The 24362-nt window shown below is 36.7% G+C and overlaps 1 protein-coding gene across 4 annotated transcripts in view; it reads left to right on the top strand.

Annotated features, from left to right (window-relative positions):
• Wwp1 (WW domain containing E3 ubiquitin protein ligase 1) overlaps positions 1-24362 on the top strand; it is a 90440-nt gene that overhangs the window by 38130 nt on the left and 27948 nt on the right. Inside the window, exons 4-16 of one of the 4 annotated variants that reach the window (XM_038347146.2) lie at positions 371-509; positions 1485-1609; positions 3209-3346; positions 3437-3503; positions 5938-6122; positions 12924-13221; positions 17662-17757; positions 19260-19434; positions 20779-20833; positions 20922-21006; positions 21122-21250; positions 22181-22256; positions 22351-22422. In XM_038347146.2, coding sequence (XP_038203074.1) covers positions 371-509; positions 1485-1609; positions 3209-3346; positions 3437-3503; positions 5938-6122; positions 12924-13221; positions 17662-17757; positions 19260-19434; positions 20779-20833; positions 20922-21006; positions 21122-21250; positions 22181-22256; positions 22351-22422 — 1640 coding nt within the window. Of the gene's footprint in view, positions 1-370; positions 510-1484; positions 1610-3208; positions 3347-3436; positions 3504-5937; positions 6123-12893; positions 13222-17661; positions 17758-19259; positions 19435-20778; positions 20834-20921; positions 21007-21121; positions 21251-22180; positions 22257-22350; positions 22423-24362 lie in introns of those variants that run through there. The other 3 variants (XM_038347145.2, XM_038347148.2, XM_038347147.2) reach the window with 3 other exon arrangements.

Raw genomic sequence — 24362 nt, 5'->3', positions numbered from 1 at the left:
ACACAGAATTTAGAGGAACAGAACAGGCAATCTATAGAAACAGACTGCGGATGTTGGCAGAAGATAGGAAAATTACTACTTAATGGTCTACTGGTCTTTGAGAGAATTAACAAAAATGTTTTTTAATCAATTTGAATGTTCATACAAGTCTGAATCTTTTAAAAAGAATGAATCTATTCAAATGGATGGATTGTCTCGATAAATTGATTACTGAGATATTCAGATGGCTTTCAGACAATAGTAACTTCTCCTCTTGCCAGTGCGGTATGTACTAGAGGTAGAAGAACGCTTCTGTTTCTATTGGTTTCCTCGTTGGCAGTGCTGATCTTTTGGTTCCATCTACAGAAAAATAATTATTGTTTTCTGTTAGTTTCTAGTGCCAAACTAAAAAGAAAAAAAAACTGGTTTGGAACAGCAATATATACAGAAGTCATCGTAGATGGAGAAATTAAGAAAACAGCAAAATCCAGTAGTTCTTCTAATCCAAAATGGGATGAGCAACTGATTGTGTGAGTATCTTATGTAAAGGCTATAAAATCTTCACATTACATGTCCTATGTTTTGTATTTTGTAGAATGACTTCAAGTAATAAGGTTTTTTCTTTATCTAAGAAAGAATTTAAAAGAGATATGTAGAGAGAATAGGTGAAGTCAGAGAGACGCCATCTCACTGCTGAAGGAAATAACTGCCTATAACCTTTCTAGTAAGCCACATACCTGTGATAATACACAAATTACTAGAAGAATATGCCTAAGCTATTGGCCAGGCAGTGTTGTAATTGATACAGTTTCTGTGTGGTTACTTGGGTCTGAGCAGTTGGGAAACGAATAAGCAGTCTCCATTTACAGATGTCCATCAACAGATACGTGTCTGTCTTTCTGAGCTGATGCCAGAATTTCCTGCATGTAAAATAAACTGCCCTGCTTTGGTTAAATTTAAAAAAAAAAAAAAAGAAAGAAAGAATTTAAGATATGAAGAAATTTTTTATGAAGAAATTGTTTAATTTCACTTTTCTCAAAGAGGAAGCACAATAATTGTGTTTTTGTTTTATAGACAGATATTTCCACATGACCCTATTTACTCTGAATGTTTGATATAGAAATAAAGCCAGTCATTCTTAATTTTGACATTTCGAAGTAAAATGGTATAAAGTTACATGTAATAGAAGAATTATAACTAAACTAATGCCAGTCATTCTAAAGAGCTCTAGAAATGGGGTCCCACAGGAGAGATTTTTCCTGAGGTCTCAGTAAGACAGTGCTTTGCTGCTCAGTGGGTGGCTAAGTACAAAAATCCTGAAGTAGTTTTTAAAGTCATAATGTACATATTTGTTATTTATATTTCTGATTCAATTAGTTTACTGTTTCATACAGTATTAAACTGAATTCATCATTTTAGAAAAATCACTGCAGTAGATAACTTCAAGAGAATTAGCACCCAACAGTGATGCTGTGTTTATTTTTGTTATAATGTTATTCATGCAGAAATGTGACCCCACAGACCACCTTGGAGTTTCGAATTTGGAGTCACCACACTTTAAAAGCAGATGCTCTGTTAGGAAGAGCAACAGTGGACTTGAAACAAGTGCTGTTAACACACAACAGGAAATGTAAGTGGCTTTCTAACCTTTGTTTATTTATATATTATTTCAGAGACTTTAAACATATCCTTCTACAGTCCAGAAATGAAGTGTTGTGTTTATAAAGAACTTACAATTGCCACTGGTGGGCAGTACTTTCCCATCCTTCCCCACACTGTAGATCATCTACCAGTTCTTTGATACCAGTTACTCCCACTCATTTATTGTTACTAGAACAGCATCTGGAGAGAGACCTAACTCTCAATTGGGCAGGTCAAGCTACCCCCTCCACCCCCGATTGGGGAGGATCGCCACTAGGAAGATCACGAGAGGACCAGGAGTTTTCCCTTAATTATTGGTACTCTTACTTTCCAACTCTGAAGAAGGAACTGCAAGTTCCTTAATACTTTTGGCATCTCTGGCCTATGTCAAAGATGAAACAGTAGAGAGACAATGTCTCAAAAAACATAAAAAAAATCATAATGTACCATATTGGATAATGAAATGATCACTGATGAGTTTTTAAAGAAAATTGTTTTTCTAAAACTTATTTATTGATTGTTTTTCTAAAATTTATTAACTGTTAAATTAAATTTATGGAGTCAAAAGTCATTTTATGGTTTACATTTAAAATTGAATAATCAAATCAAGCCAATTGATAGATCTGCTCAAGTACCCTTTTACCCGTTGTTCTGATGCATGCTTAAACTTTTAGTAATTTTGAACTTTACATTACATAATTACTTACTAATTGACCACACCCATAATATATTTCAAGTGTGAAAACCCCATTTTCTTTGTATATTTGGAGTGTTATACTCTTTCATTGTTGTCTTCATAAGTTCTTCTCATTTCTGAGTAAATTTAATATATATTCTGTGGGATAGGAGTTGAATCACAGTGGCTTTGCATTTAAATCAGAATAGATTTAATGGGAGGGAAGTATTTGGCCTTACATAAAGAAAAAACACCAAGCTTTCCTCACAGTGTATAGCATCCGGCTGTGTCAGGTGAGTGCTACGAGTTTCGTGCAGTTTTGAATTAGGTTTTTATGACTCTCCACTGAGAATGAAATTCCTTTTACTTCCTTGTTGATGTTCTTTTTTTTGTATTTATATATATTTTGGGGGACAGTTGGTTTTTGGGTTTTCGAACAGGGTTTCTTTGTGTACTCCTGGCTGCCCTGGAACTCACTCTGTAGCCCAGGCTGGTCTGGAACTCAGAGATCCACCTTCTTCTGTCTCGATTAAAGATGTGTGCCTTCTTGATATTGTTCCGTTTTGTAAAGAAAAGTGAGGCCTTTGGGCCTCTGCTCAGGAACAAGTTTTCACAGCTGTGTGCTTATTAGGTAGGTAGTATTAGCTTATCCTCTGAAGGTTATACTGTGCACAGAAGCACTTGAAGATGATGTCAAAAGTGTGGAGCTTGGGAAGAAGAGTCAGTGAACTGTCCATGAATGGAATTATGCCTGTTGTTGTTTATATAATGTCTACAGATAAAAATGCAAATAATTGCTTTTTCACATGCAGCAGTCAAATTCTGGAATACAGCAGTTCTTGGATTGAGGTATTTTTAAACATGCTTGTGTATGTGGCACTTGTTTTTAAAGTATAATTTTCTTTTTTCTAGTAGAAAAAGTGAAAGAAATATTAAAACTTTCTTTGGAAAACAAGAATGGCATAGTGCAAACTGGTGAATTGACAGTTGTGCTTGACGGATTAGTGATTGAGCAAGAAAGTCTAACAAACCACACCTCTTCTCCAACCAGTAAGCTGTGCTTATGTGTTTTTAAATTTAAATAAAGAAAATTGACAAGAAGTATGTAAAAACTGAATTGCTTTCCTTCTTGATGTTTAGGAGAAATCCAGCAGAATGGTGATGCCTTACATGAGGATGGAGACTCCTCGACAAGGACAGCTGCCGGGTAGAGTGCTTTGTATATTGATATAAGAGTTCTCAGGCATGAAGTTTGTGATTAATTTACTTTATTTTCTGTTAGCTCCAAACTCATGACCTTCCCGCTTCAGTTCCTTGATTGTTAGGAGTATATTATGGGGTGGAAGTAGGCGTTTTCAAGATCTTACGTAGCCCAGGTAGATGTCAGATTTACTGTGTAGTTGAGGATAACCTCTAACTTCTGATCCCCCTGCTTCTGTACTGTATGTACCAAGGTTCTTCTGTTTACCTGTCCTGGCAGTCCTAGAATTCACTTTATATATCAGGCTAGCCTCAAATTGAGAGATCTACCTGCTTTTGCCTCCGAGGTGCTGGGATTAAAGGTGTGCATTACCACTGCCTTGGAGAAGTTTTAATCCTTAGCCTCATTTTAGTATTTGTCATAAAATTTAAAAGCCTAACCAGGGCTACATTAAAATACCCCATTTTAAAAATACCAAAAATATATTAATAAATAAAAATTTAAAAGCTTAAATATAAAGATGTTATTTGCCAAGTATCTTGGAAAGAAGCTTTAAAATAACAATTTATTAAGATCTAACACATAAGAAAATCATTTTTCTGGCCTTTTTCTATAAACAAATGCTTCTCTTACAAAGCATAGCGCTTCAACTATTCATTTATGCTATGGAATGAGGCAGTGCTTTCTTTCTTATTGAAAATGTCGTTAAACAATCAATATTTATGATTTGTTGGTTAATAGAGTGAGTAGTGTGGGAGGGAGACCTTATTGATTGGGCATTCTCCTGTAGTTCACAAGATAAATGGCCTACAGATTTCATCCTACCATTTTACAACCACAGAATTCATCCTACCATTTCAGAACCTCCCTGCCATTTACATTTTGTGATTGCTAAGTAATGATTTGAAACATGTAAATGAAATGAGGGTATATAATAAATCAAATATGGTGGAGTTAGAAGTCCCAAAATATAAAAATATATTCTTACATAATTGACTTGGTACATCTGGAAAAATATGCCAGTAAAGGGCAAAGTATAACCTTTTTGACTATGCACAGTTACTGATAACATTCTTAATTGCTGTTGGATGCTTCTTATCAAAGCACTTAAGCAAGCTGTATATGTGGCACACGCCTGCAGCTTGCAATAGCTGGGAGGTTGAAACAAGAGGACAGCAAGTTTGAGGCAGCCTGGGTAGCTCAGTGGGATCCTGTCTCAAAACAAAAGCTGTGAAAAAGGGTCAGGAATATAATTTCTTGGCAGAGCAATTGCTTACCATTTGCAGAGACTTGGGTTTGGTTCTCAGTACTGCCTTTTATTTTGGTTACGAGTCTAGCCTTAAACAGTTGAACCATCTCTCCAGCCCAACCAGTAGTCTTTAAAATAGCTTTGAAACTATGCTTTCAAGTTGTGTATTTGCTTTATATAAATAGTCTCCAGATTATAATTTGCACTGAGAAAAATTAATGATTGAAATAATCTAACAGTTTGTAGATCAAAATGCATTAATATGTGACATATGTTTAAATTCTTTAAATTACAGTTTTCAATTTTAAAGAGGTTTAAATTATTACCACCTAAAACCTAATCCTGCTTTATACAATGTCAATCATGCCTTGAATGCTAGCACTTGAGAGGCAGAGGCAAGAGAATCGCTGCAAGTTCAGGCAGGGATTACATGATGTGGGATTCCCCTCTGTATGCTCAGTGAATACCATCGGTTAATAAAGAAAACTATCTTGGGCCAGTGCAGGGAATAGAGCTATGTGGGGAAAACTAAACTGAATGCTGGGAGAAAGAAGAAGTAGTTTAGGAGAAGCCATGTAGCCCTGCCAGAGCTGAACGGAAATTTACCACTAGCGTGGTCCTTCTAGGAAGACCTGTCTTAAGACAAAACCACCAAAGCTTATTGTTTTATTTTATGATAGCACATCTTGTTTTTAAAAATGAGTCCGGTGGTGCCAGGGGAACTTTCAAGGACTCTCACTTAGACTTCTAGATCACTGATTCTGAATGGCTAAGAAGTAATACAGACTTGAGAATCTGGAAGCTTTGTTCAGACCTTAGCTGTCTTCATTGCTAAATGTAATTCCAAGGTTACAATTAGTTTTGGGATATTTCTTAAAATTTCATGAGCCTTTGAAGCTACTTTTAGAGCATTTAAAATAGCCCGATATTCTTATTTAAAATGTACAATTTGAACAGTGCTTGAAGGCCTAGATAAACTCAGTATACTTGGTGTGTCTGCCAGTGTCGATCCTTACAACTGAAAGTAGTGTAGGTCATTGTGGTAACAGCAGGCTGTGTCTTTTTCTCTGTGCTGTACTACTCCCCCTAAATAACAGAAAGCCGGTCCTTTTATTTTTATGTAAACTTTGCTGACATATTGTTTTATTTCACTTAACTCATTGAAGTTAGAATTTTGTTTTCTCTTTGAAGGTTGGCTGTTGAAGGTACTATTGGAATAGATAATCATGTACCAACAAATACTGTTGTTTCCAACTCATGCTGTTCACATGTAGTTAATGGAGAAAACACACCTTCATCCCCGTCTCAGGTTGCTGCCAGACCCAAAAATACTCCATCTCCAAAACCACTCACATCTGAGCCCAGCAGTGATACAGGTAACCTTGGTGGTTTGGCACATCGTTTGAATGACAATTAAAGAAATTTATGTATTTAATGCCTCCATTTCCTTTATTATGTTATCATCCTTCATTTGCTGCAATATAGCGTATAAAGTTATGATACCTGAAGATTTTTTTCAAAATTTTTAAATCTTCTGGAGTATTTAAGAAGGTATTCCTAAAACAGTTGAGAAATCACAACATTTTATTAAGCAAGTACTAATATGATGTAAGATTCTTACACTTTAGGCCAGGCCAGAAAATACTATTTAATTAGTGACATAAAATATATTTTTGACAGAACTTGAGTGAATTCTTTGATTTTTTTTTCTTTTGTTTAGGCAAAAGTTAATGATGTTTGCTCTGAAGAAATTGAAGTGCAGAGGGGTTATAGGCATTAATATCCAGCTCTGTGGCTTTCAGCTTTATACTTGTAGCACAAATAATAAAAACCCAGAGACAGATATTGGGGTCGAACCAGAAGATCAGAAAAGCAAAGCAGCCAACTAGAGTCTCTTCCCTTTATATTCCTCTCTCGGCCCAACCATATCGCTTCTGTCTCTACCTCCCTAGTGCTGTGATTAAAGGTGTGCACCACCACTTTTTGGCCTGTATGGCTGACTAGTATGACTGTTTTGCCCTCTGATCTTCAGGAAAGCTGTATTTATTAAAACACAAATAATATACTACCTCCTGTTCATATTTAATTATATAGAGCTTCTCAAAAGGCTAATGTTTATCTTTTATATTGAGATGGGTTTCCCAAAATATTTTCCCAACCTTTTCACCTGCTGAGATTTTCTTAAAAATAGTGTAACTGTCCTCCTATCTTTTAGTTTAAAGGGCTTTTAAACCTTTTGTGTTGGTCGCAATCATTTAGCTGATGTCTTTGTCTGATAGCTCATTTCTCTTTTTTTTGTTTATTTATTTATTAAAAATTTCCGCCTCCTCCCATCCTCCCATTTCCCTCCCACTCCACCCACTGCCCCTCCCCCTCCCTCTCCAGTCCTAAGAGAAGTCAGGGTGCCATGCCCTGTGGGAAGTCCAAGACCCTCCCCCCTCCATCCAGGTCTAGGAAGGTGTGCATCCAAACAGACTAGGCTCCCAATAAGCCAGTACATGCAGTAGAATCAAAATCCGGTGTCATTATTATTAGCTTCTCAGTCAGCTCCCATTGTCAGCCATGTTCAGAGAGTCCGGTTTCTTACTCATAGAATTAATTCAGATAGCTTTTCAAGAAATGGGCATTCCTTGTTTAAGATGTAGGTACTAAGTAGTATTCCCCAACCCCTTTTGAGGAGATGGATGTTGGGTATTGCCACCGGTACTTATAGATAGGAGTCAAGCACTTTAACATTGAACTTCATTCCTAATATTCCTTTTTTCCATTCAAGACTCTGAGCCAGATTTTGTTATTGAATTTGTGATACTGAGTGTGGAACCCCATATGCTCTCTCATTCACCACCAGGTCTTTGCTACATGCAGCTAATGCTGTTGTATACTATTGAAGATCTTGAACTGTGAGCTCAGAAAGCTTCTTTTCTCCAGGAAATTATTCTAATATACATGTAATTCAAAGTTTCTGAACTCTCTTGGTAGTGGTGGTCATACCTTTAATCCAGAGGCAGGTGGATGGATCTCTGTGAGTTTCAGGACAGCCAGAGCTGCCCAGTGAAATCCTTTCTTGGGAAACCAGAAAAAAAAATTGTGTGTGTGTTTGTTTTGTAAATTTATTTGGACTGGCACTAGGTTATCTATTTCTGCCATGATTGGTTTCTAATCTGCTCAGGTATTGGTGTGATTTATAATGCATATGCCATATTACTGTTCCAAATTCTAAAATATGAATTCTGGAATACATCTGTCTCCAAGGGTGTCAGATAATGGATGTTGGCCAATCTTAAGGAGTTCAGAGAAACGATAACTTCCCACCAGAGGTAGTATTATACATGAAGGCTTTTTCTCCCTCTTGATTAAGAAGATTCCTTTGAGATGGTTAATAAATAATTAATAATAAATAAATAAATAAATAAATATTTATTCTAGACTACAATGAAAAGGTAGATATAGTAAATCTGAAAAGAAAAGCTTAACCTGCTAAAAAGTGACAAAAATATCCTCAAAGTTAGCATCTCTGTGTATAAAGGTGACTGATATTCTTAATTTAGTGCCTTATAACTTAGTTGAAAAGGTTAAATAATATAAAAACAAAGATGTCTGACATAATTCTTGGAAAGTGGTATGTAAGAAAAATACTATATTCTTTTCTACTTTAATTCTCTCTAATTTCTAGTATGAGATTATTTTTCTAATGTATAATTATTACCGTAATAGATGTATAATAGATGTGATTTAGTATCAGACAAACCTATTCTATAGGTACGTTACTTTTTTTCAGTTTTTATTAAGAATTATAAATACTGAGAAAACTGCATAGAAATGTATGGGCAGATCTTGTGTACTGGCCTCTACTGATATCAAGTCTGCTTGTTATAGTAAGTTACCATTCATAATACTGGTGCTAATCAAGCTCAGAGTTTGTCACTGTGAGCAGTTCTGCCTACGTGTGTTGTGTGCTAGTTGCTTAATTGCTTCGCAGTGTGTTTCATCTAACTACCATTATTATTAGGTAAGAGCTGGGCTGTTCCTACAGGGCAGCCTCACAGGCTTTCCCTTTGTAGATGCAGCCACTCTAAAATGATTTACCTGTAAGGAAATTGCATAAGAAAACAGCCAGTTTTCATGTCATTGTTTGAAAAGTAGTAACATGGTCCTGTGATCTAGTTATGTTAAGATAACAAAATACTCCAGTTTGTGTAACTTACAAATAAAGCGATATTTTAATTGTAGGATTCGGAAGGTAGAGGGCAGAGGTAGGCTGCCCCTGTAAATTTAAGGCCAGCCTTATCTATGTAGTAAATTCCAGATCAGTCAGGACTACATAGTGATACTCTGTCAGGGGGATGGGAAATAAGAGAGGGATTTAGTTAACTGCTTTCCAGTCTGAAAGTTCACAATCATTCATTTCCTTTGGAACTCTGGTGAGGACCTTATGTTGGATATTCTTGTGGCTGGAATAATTATTAAAGAGAAAGATGACCTCATAGGACAGGAAGTCAGAGAATGACTAGGAATAAGACTTAATGTTTTATACAAAGCAGCTTACTCTCTTAAGAACTGACTTGATCTTGTGTGACAACTACCTCAGTCCTTCCAAGGGCAGCAGATTAAATGACCTAATTATTTCTCTCTCACTCAAAAATGTTATATATACACACTTTAGACCATAACAAAGTCATAACAAGTGGAATTCAAATACTCTAATATTTTTACCTTTTCCTACTTTATATGAAAGAATTGTAACCCCCAAATCTTAGTAACTAAAAGAGATTAAGACTGTTAAACCAAACTGGGGGCGAGCATCACATGCCTGGAGACCTAGCTACTTGGATGAGGACAAGGTAGGAGGATTTCTTGAGTGCAGAAACTCAAGGTCTGAACAACTTAGCTAAACAGTAATGGAGATCTCGTATATTTGCCTCTCCTATTATATTTAAGAGTTTCCCAGTGACATCTTGCATTTGTTACAACCAGCAAATCATATGAATAAATTGTTTTTGACAAAATGCATAATTGCAAAATCAAACTGTAATTTAATAAAGAAGAGGGGTCATGAGTTATAAGCATGTATAATCAGAAAGTCTGGAACAATATATTTTGTAAGAAGTATCACATAGAAACAGTGGAAGGAAATTATAATTTAATTAAATTTCATTTCTTGATGTACACTAGTTAGGTGGGTTTTGGAAAGCATAGTGCCATTCCAGTACTGTACAGAAATATTTGACTGCTACAGAATCCCCTGCACTTTACTCACTCCTCCCCGTTCCCCGAGAATCACTGATCTTTGTGTTGTCTCCGTAATTTGTCATTTCCAGAAGATTTGTGGCTAGAATTGTGGAGTACGCAACCATCTCATATTGACTCTTTTCACTTAGGAATGTGCACACCTCAGGTTCTTCTGTGTCTGTGAATTTTATTCTTTTTCTTTATTGTGGTATAACAAATGGTAATTTGTTTATTTAATCAAATCACCTGTTGAAGCAGCCTGGTCTCTTGAGTTATAAGCATTTAGGAATGTAGATTCTATCCAAATTTGTGTTCAGGTTTTTAGTGTGGTCATAAACTTTGAACTCATTTTGGCTAACAAATGAGATCAGTAGAATATTTGATAGTTTGATGGGAAATTGTCCAGTCGTTTCCAAGGTGACTGTGCTGTGCATTTCCACCAACAAGGCATGAGAATTCCTGTTGTTCTTCATCCTAACCAGCCTTTCTATTTAAGCAGAAATATTTTTCCACCTTCTCACCCAAAGATTGTTTATCTATTCTTAGTCATTTTATTTTTATAAATGTCTTTTATTATACACCATGATGGTACATGCCTGTAATCCCAAGTGCTTTGGAGGATTAGTTTCCAGGCCTGCCTGGAGTAAAAACAAACAAACCAACAACAAAAACAACAAACACCAGCTCAGTACTTTTTGTTTTATTTTTTTTTTCTAGTAGACCTTGAATATGGTCCTAATGCTGAACTTAGGCTCTTCATTCTTCCAATATGTTGTATTTAATTTATTAGTTCTAATTTCTGGTTCTTTATTGTGTATGTTCTAAATATTCTCCTTTATATGAGTTTTACCCTTTTCAGTGTTTTTGATTTTTTTCAGCCTTAATACATTGTCAAATATAATCATCAATATTGAATTGGAATAGTGATTTTGATCTTCTTTACTTTGTTCATTAGTATTTTATTGAATACTTTTTAGCTAGTATTGAAAATAATCTTTCTTTCATCCTTTGCTCAATTACCATGATACATTTCCTAACAAAATTTGCTAATATTGAATTATATTTGCTTATGTATCATGTTGACCTATGGTTTTGGGGTTAATGTTTGATATGGGTTGAAAAGTTTTTTTCAGTAGAATATAACATTTTAAATAATGCAAAAATTATCTATAAAGCTTAAAGAGTTTTTTCCAACCCTGTCCATTCTCTGTGTATGAGGGAAACATTTCACCCATCACCTTTCTATCTCAACTCTTATTGAACATTTTAAGTTTTATTCATTTGCCTAATATTTCACACTCATTTCAATAAAGTTCTGTGTATTTCCGATTTTACTTATATAATTTTGTTTTTCTTTATCAACATTGTCATTTTTTTAACTTTCCTGATTATAAAGTCATTGGATAATATTTTTAAAATATAGATTTCTAGACAGTTCTCTACAAATTTCTCCCAGATATATTGATGCCCCTATTAGAAAGCAAAAGCTGAGTGCCATTCACTGCAGCCTTCTTTTGTGTTTCTCACCGGGTAGTAGATGCAGTAGTTTTAGACCAAAGCCACTGATCTTGGTCTCAGTGGCTCTACTAGCCAGTAGGTGCGAGTGCCAGATGCAAAACCACTGAGCAGAAATTCACAGTGGAGAAGTCCTGGGACTCGGCTGATGCTAGACACCGCAGTGCGTTTGGAGTTCCAGGACCATTTGTGAATCCACTTGGAGGATAGGACAACTGTTTGGGGGTGGTATGTATAGGTCCCATGTATACCACCCATGAGTCTGACAATTCTGTAAACCATGTTCATGTCCTAGTTCCCCTGCATAATCTTGGATCAATTACCCACTACATGAATGAAGTCCATGATTGTTTCAGGGACACTACAGGGGGACTCGAATGTCTCAAGGTAGACACTCACTGAAGCAGTACTGCGATGTTTCCTTCAAGTTTCTAGGAGACGGGAAAATGCAGAGACTGGTTTGATCAAGTAGCAAGCTCACATGCTACCTTGTCAATCCAAATCTCCCTTCTGCAGCATGACAGATACATGCTAGGAAGTGCAGAGAACACTTCTGCATCCACCTGCCTTGCAGTGTTCAGACTGCCGTCTGGCACACTTCCAGTTTACATGTGTCTGTCTGTCCTCTGTTGTACTTTCAGAGGAAGTTGTGTTTTCAGCGTTTTGGTTCGCCGCAGCGGAAGGCAAGCAGATGCTTATTGACTTTAACCCACCATCTTGAATTTTCTTACTTGCGAGTTTGACTCAATTTTATGTGTACATGTCATCTAAATGGATGTTATACTTGAAATAAAATTCAAAAAAAAGATGTCAGTAAATTTCAGCAGTGGATTGTTTCTTAAGTAAGTGTAGAATGGAAGCTGGGCTTGATGGTCCACCTGCTCAGGTACCTGAGGCAGGAGGATTTCAAGTTCAAAACCAACCTGGGAAACTCATTGAGACATCTTAAAAAGTTAAAAAAAAAAGTTAAGAATGCACTGTTGGATTTTTTTTTATAGTCTTCTATAGTACTGTCTTAAGAATTAATGCAGACGTGTGTTTCTAATAGAACAAATGAGTTTTTGTTTAGCTTTGTTTTCAGACTACCGCCATTTACATATAAGATAGGAGATTTATAGTTTATAATTTGGAGGGAAAACATTTATTTTCTTATTGTTGGTGTGTTGCTTGATGTTAAAGTTATAGTTTATACACTTAAAATTTTATCATTTACCAATTTTTCTTAAAATCCCTAATTTTTTTACTTACTTACTTTATTCTTAAAAATTGATTCCAAAACATCTGTTATTATTCTATGTTCTTCAGTATCTGGTACATGGCTCAGTTTGAATAGGCATTGAGCAAGTGTAGTAAATTGACTAGGTAATTTGATCATAGGTCATTTTGTTATTTTCCCCTTGTAGTTAATGGAGAATCATCTTCATCTGTCTTAGCTGATAATACTTCCACCATGGGCACTCCACTACCATCTGAAGAAACCACCTCGACTTCCCATTGCACTAGCACCACCATTCAGGAGCCTTCTGCCCAAGGACCCCCGGCATCCTCAGAACACAGTGAATGTATTCCCTCTACCAGTGCCGAAATGGGACCAGAAGCTCAGAGCCTCATAGACCCTGATTCTGATTCCAGAAACGATTCTGTTTTTGACAAATTAAGGCAGCCAGAAGGGTTTGCGGAACCTCTGAGGCCACGGTCTAGAAATGCGAATAATGAATCTTTGCCATCAGGGTATGTCAAGAAAAGGTTTTTAATGTTTGCTTTCATTTAAGTAAAAAATTTCTGATGAAATATGACTACTGAATATGTGTATGAAATGTTCCTTTTGTTTATAAAAACAACTCTTAGGGGCTGGAGAGATGGCTCAGCAGTTAAAAGTACATACTTGCAGAGAGCTCAAGTTCAGTTTCCAATATCCATGTGACGATGTTCACAATTCAGCTCTAAGATACCATGCCTGTGACCTCTGTGGGCGCCTGCACTCACGTACATACATACCGCACACTCACATACTGACACATACACATACCCATTATTAAAAATAATAAAAATCTTTTTAAAAATTAAATATAATTGGAACATTCATGCTATATATTTGCTCCAGTGAAACTTATCTTTTGGAGTTAAGAGCAATCACTTATCTCATCAAAATATGTGTGGTAAGAAATGAGCATACAGACCTGATGTGAATCTGTAAGATCTTTTGATTTTATTTTCACTTTGTTTAGCAGTAACATGGCATACTTGTCATAACTCCAGTTCTCTAGCTCTCTGTGTGATCTAGCATCCTTGATAACAACTAGTCATCCATTTCCAATACTACTGAATACTGATGATAGTCTCCAAAGGGCTCTATTACAAGCCTGGATTTTTCTAATCTTAGTTTTTCCTAATGCCCTTAAGTTTCCTAATCTCCTTTAAGTGTGATTATTTAATCCCCAATGATTTTTTTCTTTATATTAGGTTTTAGAACAATCTTTTTTATTTTACATACCAATCCAAGTTCCCCCTCTATTCCCTCCTCTTGCACCTGTTAACTTCTCCCCACCCCACTTCCCATCCCTTCCTCAGAGAGGATGAGGCTCCCATGGGGAGTCAACAAAGTCTGTCACATCACTTGAGGCAGGACTAAGGCCTTGTTTCTAGCCTAAACAAGGTATCCCTCCCATAGGGAATGGACTCCAGAAAACCAGTTCGTGTACTAGGGATAAAAATACTGGTTTCATGGCCAGTGGCCCCACAAACTGCCCAAGCCACATAGCTGTCACCCACATTGAGAGGGCATAGTTTGGTTTTATGCAGCTTCTCAAGCTTTCAGTTCAGAATCAGCTCCCACTGGATTGGGTGAGCTGTCTCTGTGGATATCGCCATCAGGGTCTTGACCTCTTTGCTCATGTTATCGCTCCTCCCTCTTGTCAGCTGGACTTTGGGAGCTCAGCCCAGTGCTCAGCTATGGACTTCTGCAACTGCTTCCATCAGTTACTGGGTAAAGGTTCTATGGTAACAATTAGGGTAGTCATCAATCTGCCTACAGGTGAAGGGTAGTTAAGGCACCATCTCCATTATTGTGTAGATTCTTAGCTGGGGCCATCCTGTGGATTCCAGGGAATTTCCCCAGTGCCAGGTTTCTTTCTAACCCCATAATGGCTCCCTCAATCAATATATCTTTCCTTGCTCTCCCTCTCTGTCCTTAACTCAACCTTTCCAATCCCTCATGTTCTCTTCCCCTCTCCCCTTCTTCCCTCCTCACTCTCCTCTCCCCCACACTCTCAATTGACTCTGGAGATCTTGTCTATTCTCCTTCCCAGGGGGATCCATTTGTCTCTCTCTTAGTGCCTTCCTTGTTTCCTGACTTGTAGTGAGGCGCTGCGGGCAGGCCTGCTTTTCATCCTGCTCGGCTCCCGGCCACTGGCTAGCATAAGCTCCCAAATAACAACACACAAACTGTATTCTTTTAAACACTGCCTGGCCATTAGTTTCAGCCTCTTACTCACATCTTGACTAACCCATATCGAATAATCTATGTAACACCACGAATGGTGTCTTACCGGGAAAGATTCAGCACATGTGACCTGGTGGCTGGCTTCATCGCATCTCTCCCTGAGGAGAGGCACGTCAGTCTGCCCAGAGAGAAGAGGTGAGGCAAGGCAGTCTGCCCCAGAGAGGAGAGGCGGGGCAACTGTCTGAGCCATCTACCTCACTTCCTTTTTCCTGTTCTGTCTACTCCACCCACCTAAGGGCTGGTCAAGGCAGTTTCTTTATTAAAACAGAAGACCTTCCCACATCACTGGCTTCTCTGGGGTTAAGGACTGTAGGCTGGTTATCCTTTGCTTTATTTCTAATATCCGCTTATGTGTGAGTACATACTGTGTTTGTCTTTCTGGGTCTGGGTTACCTTACTTAGGATGTTTTTTTCTAGTTCCATCTTTGGCCTACAAATTTCAAGATGTCATGGTTTTTTTACTGCTTAGTAGTACTCCATTGTGTAAATGTACCACATTTTTTTTTTATCCATTCTATGGTTGAGGGGCATCTAGGCTGTTTATGAACATAGTTGAGCAAATGTCCTTGTGGTATGAGCATGCATCCTTTGGGTATATGCCCAAGAGTGGTATTTCTGGATCTTGAGGTATATTGACTCTCATATTTCCGAGAAACTGCCATACTGGTTTCCGAAGTGGTTGTACAAGTTTGCACTTCCACCAGCACTGGAGGAGTGTTCTTTTTATTCCACATCCTCTCCAGCATAAGCTGTCATTAGTGGTTTTTATCTTAGTCATTCTGATAGGTATAATATGGTATTTCAGAGTTGTTTTGATTTGTATTTCTCTGATGGCAACAGCTATGATATGTACAGAGGACAATCTTTCACAGGACTCCTCCCCATTCTCTGGGTTTGTGTTCTGTCTCTGCCCTCTGTAGAAGGAGAGAAGGGCTAAGTTCCCACTGCCCGGCTCCCTGGCTAGTTTTACACCCGAAATAATTACATGGAAACTGTATTCATTTAAATACTGCCTGGCCCCTTGGTTCCAGCCTCTTACTGGCTAATTCTCACATCTTGATTAACCCAATTCTAATAATCTATGTAGCACCACGAAGTGGTGGTTTACCGGTGGTCTAACCTACATCCATCTTGGGCCAGAGCTTCATGGTGTCTGTCTGTATCTGCTTTCTTTCTCCCACAATTTTGTTCTGTCTTCCCCGCCTACCTATGTTCTGACCTATCAGGCCAAGCAGTTTTCTTTATTAATTAACCAATGAAAGCAACAGATAGATAAAAGACCCTCCTACATCAGCCCTCTTCCATAATGTTCCCTGAGCCTTAACAGGGGAACGGGGGCTGATAAAGATGCCCTTCTATACCTGAGAAGTCACAGTCACTTATTAGCACTTTAACAGTTATAAGGCTTTGTGTAACCACTCCCCTCTTTATTAAGAAGCTTCTCTGACCAAAGTTTAGAACAGCACGTTTGTGGTATGTAAATATAAATATTTAGTAGGCAGTTAGACAACATGATACTATCAAAAAGAGCATCAGTGGTTTCTCTGCTAGGGCCTCTGATGTCCTACCAATGGGTTTTCACCAGCTTTATAATACCAGACGTGAGTTCTCTTCAATAGAGTGAGTCTGAAATCCAGTCCAGAGCATAGCTAATTCCTCCATAAGCAGTCTAGCCACTGTCTGTCCAGCAGGCACATTTTGCCTGGCACATGGTATTACCATGCAGGTCCAGTGCTGGGTAAGACTGTTGTCTGTTCTCTTTAAGCAGTTTGCATGGCACTCTCCGGCATTATGGAAGCTGGCAATGGGCGATGTTCTTATTTTTAAAACTTTTTTGTTTTGTTTTTTTCCCCTTCTATATATCATATTGAGAAAAATAGCAGGAAAGAAGAAATGGGGAACCAAGAAAAGAAAATCGAAGTGGGAAAATAGATTGAGAGGCTTTTAGGAAAAGATAAGTTTGTGATGTTCATTCAAAGGACTACTAAGATAAAGAGTGGAGTGGATGTGCACAGTAACTCTGTGTGCACAGAGATGACAGAATTGTCAGGGACAGTACAACCACATGTCTGAAAAACCTTCTAGATGTATAATTTTAAAATCAAAGACAATGTATATTACTTATTGGCATTTAGTACCTTGGACTTGCTCTTTGCTGAGATTCTTTTACCCTTGATTATATTTCTTTTCTGCTAGTTTGGAGGAGTGTAAATTGATAAAATCAAAAATTTTAAGTATTCTATGCTTTCTTTCTTAACTATAGTTATTTATTTTCTAGTTCTGTTATGAAGAAGCAATAATTAAGAGATCTAAATATCTTTATATGCAAGTAGTGGTGGTGCATGCCTTCAATCCCAGCACTTGGGAGGCAGAGGCAGGCCGAGATCTCTGTGAGTCTGAGGAACCCTGTTTTGGGAAAAATAAATGAATAAATAAATAAAATGCCTTTATAGGTTCTCTCTTTCTCTCTCTCTCTCTCTCTCTCTCTCTCTCTCTCTCTCTCTCTCTCTCTCTCTCTCTCTCTCTCTCTGTGTGTGTGTGTGTGTTTATATGTTATGAATGTGTGGGACTTGTGAAGTAAAGCCTGTTTGTAATGTTCCTGATTCTAGAGCATTTTCATATTTTCTAATCTTTTGTTTCTTACTTTTATTTTTGTACTTTTATTATAGGTGGGAACAGAGAAAAGATCCTCATGGTAGAACCTATTATGTGGATCATAATACTAGAACTACCACATGGGAGAGACCACAGCCTTTGCCTCCAGGGTAATGTATTATCCTTATGTGTCTTTAGTTATGTTTTTATTGTACATAAGTTTTAAATTTATTTGGTATAATATTCATAAATACAAATTTAAAGATAGTCTATAATTTTTGGACAACAGTTTTAGTGAAATAAACTTTATGTTATGGTTCTCAATGGATGAATTAAATGAATGGCTATAACATGGTGATCCTATTTATTTAAAATGAGCCTTTGGATGTACTTTATTGAAACACCACATCTGTGTTTTCCAGTGATAAGTTCTTATTTAATTCCATAGGAACAAATGCTGAGTTCTTTCCTTTCTTTGGACCATTGAAACTAGGTACTCAGGTGTCAAAGACTGAAGGAGATATATTCTAAGCATAGGAATAGTGTTTGAAGGGATATCAATAGTATAATTCAAGTATCTGTCCAATGCAGTGTGTAGAGTTATTTTAAAAAGCAAAGGAAGATCAGTTTTGACCTTGAAATAGGGTACTAGCAGGAACTTTAGTATATTTTTGATTATTTAAACTTTATGTTTTTCATATGATTTAATATAAGCTTACATGTAAATGAGCTTATAGATGTTAATTTTAGAACCAATCTAATATCTCTTAGATTATTAAATCTCATGAAATATAATGATGCACATCATTATTTGTTATGTCAGAGGGTCACACATTTTTTTGTCTGACCCACATATATATGTATATATATATATGTATATATGTGTATATATATTTTGGTGACGTTTTGAGATTGGGTTTCTCTGTGTCAATGGATCCCATTATGTTTATAATAGTAAGTTTGGGAGAATTCCAAATTTGATCCTGAAGGGATACTTGGCCATAGTACAAAATTAGTAACAAAAACTGACTTATTAGATTCCAGGTTTGGGGAAATACAAGTAATAAATAGAACCTTGGAATCTGAGTGGAATTCTAGTTGGTAAAAGATACAGAACAAGGCCTCTGATCTTCTGGAGTTAAAAGAGTGGCAGGTCAGGATGACATATAAGGCACACATGAGACCAAACACCTCATGGTTGAGCTCTCATAGAAGACCTCTGAGGGACTTTGAGAAATGAAACTGAGAAGATGGATAAGTTCCTTCTGACAACTGCCTGAAAACTATTTCTCAAGAAGAAATGAGGAGTAAGTCTGTCTGTGATAGAACAGGAATTTAGCAATGATAAGTTCTTCACAGATTCATATCCTCTTTTGAAGAACAAATATAGCTAGATATTATGGCTTATTACTGTAATCCTAGCACTTGGGAGAGAGAAGCAGAAGAGTTGAAAGTCCACTGGTACCCTGAGTTAAGACCAGTGTGGTCTCCATAGCCTCTCCATGTCTCAAAAGACCAAGCCTGGGATGGGACTCAACAGGTAGAGAATTTGCCTAACATTGCTTGGGCTTCCTCCCTAGCAATGCCAATGGATAAATAAAGTAAAAATACGTATGTTTTAACTTACTAGGCGGTTACTTATTGCTTCATTTGTATTGCTTATTTGTGGTAGTTGGGAAAGAAGAGTTGATGATCGTGGAAGAGTTTATTATGTAGATCATAACACCAGAACAACAACCTGGCAGCGGCCTACCATGGAATCTGTTCGAAATTTTGAACAGTGGCAATCTCAGCGGAATCAATTGCAGGGAGCTATGCAACAATTCAACCAACGATACCTCTATTCGGTAATTAGCAAATTACGATGTGTTAATGTTATCTTTCCCTTACATTGGTGGCTTTCTAAAATATGTGAATTACATTCCAATGGTTTGTTTGCTTCACTTTATTTTTGGTTAATCTTTAATTTTATTTCTAAAAGGTATAAATGAATAAGCATTCTTGAATATTTTCTGGCTTTGGAGTATTTTAGATTTTGGTTTAGGGTTCTCATCCTGTGTATAGTAAATAAGGAAGTTTTTACTATGAGGTTTGTTTTGTTTCTGCGTAGGACTTTGTATGCATGAAAATTTGGAAATGGGAAAAAATTAGGTATTGGTTATGTGTCAAAGTACTTTCTGTTAAATAGCAGAATTCTCTTAAACGGATGCATTTTAAGTTACCTCAATAGAATACCAGGACTGCGATAAGAAAGACTCATTCTCTGGCTTACAGTGCCCTCATCAAGAGCTGAGTTTAGCCTTTTAGGGCATCATCTATTATCATGGACCTTGCCTGTACCATCTATTATCATGCTTCTTGTCTGCGTTGTTTGTTGTCATGCACCTTATGGACACCATCTGTTGCACCCATATTACCTGCACATCTGCAGTCACTCACCTGCACCAGCTATTGCCATGCATCTTTCCTGCACTTTCTATTGCCATGCATTTGGTTTTCTTTTTTGAGCATGAAGAGCTGCTGCCCTTGACCTGATTTCCAGAGTCTCTGTCATGAAAGGGGGGAGAGAACTTTCCTGTAGCAGGCTCTTGTACTTAGCAAGTCTTTTGCTTCTACCTCATTGGTCAGAATTGAGCACTTTATGCTGTGCTAATGCAGATTTAGTGGACTATTTCTTCTAGGCACGTTGTTACTTCAAACTAAACAGAACTAGTGGTTTGATTATCAAGAAAGATAAAGATGGATAATTAGTACAATTAGCACTATTTGTGGCAGTACTATCAAATAATCATCAAGATGTGTATACATTAGCATTGAATAATTATTTTGCAGAATAATTATAATAATTGTTCTGTTTTTGAAAAAATAATATCTTATTTAAATGGTATAATTCTCTATATACTGTTCATCCATCTCTTACTCCTTAGAAAGGACTAGGAAATTAGCATATTGATATTCGTACATTATTTCTAAATCATTTACTAATAATCAGCTGATGACTGCTCTTCATAATATTTTTGAACTTTGTTTCTTATAATTACTGTATTCATATTTCTTTATAATATTTAAAAATTCTAAGGTATGATTATTAATTGTGTGTGTATATATATATATATATATATATATATATATATGATGTTTCTGGCTAAAACTGCTATCTTATTTCTGTCTCCAACCTCTTTTTCAACCAGGCTTCAATGTTAGCTGCAGAAAATGATCCATATGGACCTTTACCACCAGGCTGGGGTAAGCAGATAAGATGTTTATAAAAATATGTGTAAGGTATATAGATAATCAAATTGTTATTAAATGTTATTAATACTTTATGTTTTAGAAAAAAGAGTGGATTCAACAGACAGAGTTTACTTTGTGAATCATAATACAAAAACAACCCAATGGGAAGACCCAAGAACTCAAGGGTATGTGTATACTACAGTCTTAAGTTATCACATATGGGTAGATGGATCGATGGAATCAGTGGGCTGTAAGTACCCAAAACATACCCACCTTATGATTGTGAGTTTTATCTTACAGCTTACCAAATGAAGAACCCCTGCCAGAAGGCTGGGAGATCAGGTATACTCGAGAAGGTGTTAGGTACTTTGTGGATCATAACACAAGAACAACAACATTCAAAGATCCTCGCAATGGGAAGTCATCTGTGTGAGTAGAAACCTGAACTTTAAAAATATCACTTAGTGAAAACAGGAGGCTTAGTCTTTAAATAGCCCCAGATCTAGAAACAAACAATTTTTGATTAAGAAAACATCCACAGGTAATATCCAGCTATAACTGTTTTTGTTCTATATTATTCCAGAATGGATTTGTGGTATGCCATTTCTTAATTAAAACACAATATGTAGTTTGCTTTTTCATTCTTATCGATTTCCTTCATTGATACATGTGTTACACAAACAGCTGTTTCCCCCATGTTATTAGCAAAGGATGCTTTCACTGATTGGAAGAATGCCAGGTCCCTGCGAAGTGTTTGGTAAACTTTCTTGGATGAATGAACATCCTTGATGACAGCTGAAGACAGTATTTTATGCTCATTCTACCATGAAAGTGCCCTGTACTTTGTGTTAAGTTCTCTAGGCAGGAGAAGCAGGCCTCCTGAATCTCTTCTGTGCTGAATCGTGTATCTGCTTCTTTTCTAATTGTTCGGCAGAGTCACATGGTCAGCATGTAACTTGCTCTAAGAATTTAATTTTGCTTTGCTTTGTTTTTTATTCAGATCAGATTTAGGATAAGGTACAGGGTTTTTTCCTCATGTTCCCCTTATCTAGAATCCCTGACTTCCTCAGTGTTAAAAATTATCAGGATTCTGCTTCTTGTTTTTTTCACAAATAGTAAAAAACAAAGGTTTTTTTTTTTTTAGGTATCCATAATAGACTTAGGACCTGCCTCTACTTGCAGTCTCTCTGTGTGCATGTGTTCTACTAATGTGACAACCTTCATGACTCAAGGCTCCATTGTCCTAATAAATGCACCTGTTTTTATTGCAAGTAAATAATCTTCTTTAGTCATATTATGATCTAGTGCACACTGTTTCATACTTAATGTTACAGTTTTATTTGTTATGCTTCTCTTCAGAGCTAAAGGTGGTCCACAGATTGCATATGAACGCAGCTTTAGGTGGAAGCTTGCTCATTTCCGTTACTTATGCCAGGTACTACAGTGGTAAATAAATCTCATAATTATTTAGTCTGATCATTATATAATACATATGTTTGGCTTACATGATATGGTATTTTTGTTTTTAGTCTAATGCACTACCTAGTCACGTAAAGATCAATGTGTCCCGTCAGACTTTATTTGAAGATTCCTTCCAACAGGTAAGGTTCATTTTCACTATCAAAATGAAACAGCGCCTCTTGTCTTATTTTCTTCTGGGCATCTAAAGGGAGTTAAATGCTTTTGAGTCTTGAAGCATTTATAGTAGGTCCCACTCCTTGAGTGACTAAATTAGTAATTACATTAAACTTCATTCTGTGGGCTAGAGGCATACAAGGAAGCAAAGCATTCAAATACATAAAATAAAATTAAACCACCATTTAATAAGTAATGACTGTTTGCCAATTACTGAGAATTTTTAATTGCTTTTCTTTCCTCCTCACAGCATCTCTGTGAGAGAACTCCTAGTATCATCTCCATTCTATAGATGAGGTGGGAAACTGAGACAGCCAAGAATTTAGGTGTAGCTGGGTGTGGTATCACACACCTTTAATCTCAGCATCCTAGAGGTAGAGACTGGTAGGTCTCTATGAATTCCTGGTAATGCAAGGCGACGTAGTGAGAGTCTGTCTTCAAAACCAACCAACCTTGCCGGTGAAGGCAGCACCTGCCTTTAATCCCAGTAATTGGGAGGCAGAGGCAGGTGGATCTCTGTGAGTTCAAGGCCAGCCTTATCTATGAGAGCTAGTTCCAGGACAAGCTCCAAAGCTACAGTGAACCCCCACCCCCCGTCCTGAAAAACAAACAAACAAACAAACAAAAAACAACCAATAAAATAAAATAATTTAGATGTATTCTTCCTGAAATAAAGTATGAACAGCATTTGGGGTAAATCTGTTTTCACATTTGTAAAACTTGTGAAAATGCTAACAAATGAAATTGGTAGATACTATAAGTCCACTTAAACATCCCATGAGTAACTCTTACGTTCATTCGTCCTCTAGGTCACACTGTGTTTCATCTAGCCTGAGCGTGTTGTTTATAATTACAGGCCCTGCTTTCCTCCCATATATGGTCGTTTTCTAATCATTTATAGTTCATCATTTTCATAACACTGTTCCTTCCCTGTTTCCCTTTCTGGGATGTATGCTTCATTAGAACATGGGTTATTGGTTTACTTTACCTTTGTTTAGTATCTAGAATAGTGCCTTCAATTCAACAGTTATTCAGTAAGTAAGTAATGAATGAGTGGATGGATGGATGGATACATAAATGTAACATATCTGTCTTTCTGGAGTCATCTGCAAAATATTATTAAAACCAGAATCATGCATGTTCTTATGATGAAGTAGAGAACTTTTCATGGTCTTTCACTCTAAAGCAATGATTGTAACTTTTTGTGTACTCAAATAGGAGTTTCATTAATTTTTTTAATTATTTCTTTTATTTTAAAGATTATAATATAACTACATCATTTCCTCTCCTATTTCTTCCCTCCATACTCTCTCATATACTACTTCTGGCTTTTTTTTTCAAATTTACGGCCTTTTTTTCATTACTTGTTGTTATATACATATGTATATCTATTTATATTCCTGATATATAAATATAACTTGTTTCTTCTGTATAATATTATTGCTATTTATATGTTCTTATGGCTGACCATATAGTATTAGACAGCCAATTGTTGTGCTTTTCCCTAAGGAAGACTATTTCTCCTGCTCTCAGCATTCCTTCATTGCCTGTAGTTTTTATATAGGACTGAGACCTTGAGAACCTTTCCCTGTCCGATTTATCATGTCCCTTGGTGTCCTCCATGTTCTAATTCATGGTTAGGTGTTCATGTTGTGAGAATTTATGGGTGTAGCTTCTATCATTCCAAGGAGAAACAATTTCACAACAAGCTCCCTGATCCTTTGACTCTTTAAATCTTTCTGACTCCTTTTCTGCAATCTTTGGACCTTAGGTGTGGGAGTTGTTTTGTAAGATGTATCAGTTGGGACTGGGCTCCACAGTTCTACAATTTAATTGGTTGTTTTCTGTAATAGTCTTTGTAGCAAAGAGAACATTCTTTGATGAAGGGTGAGAACTCAACTTATCT

Source organism: Arvicola amphibius, chromosome 11 (genome assembly GCF_903992535.2).
Source record: "Arvicola amphibius chromosome 11, mArvAmp1.2, whole genome shotgun sequence".
In the NCBI taxonomy this organism is placed as follows: domain Eukaryota; kingdom Metazoa; phylum Chordata; class Mammalia; order Rodentia; family Cricetidae; genus Arvicola; species Arvicola amphibius.
This window is presented reverse-complemented; position numbering and strand designations above follow the sequence as displayed.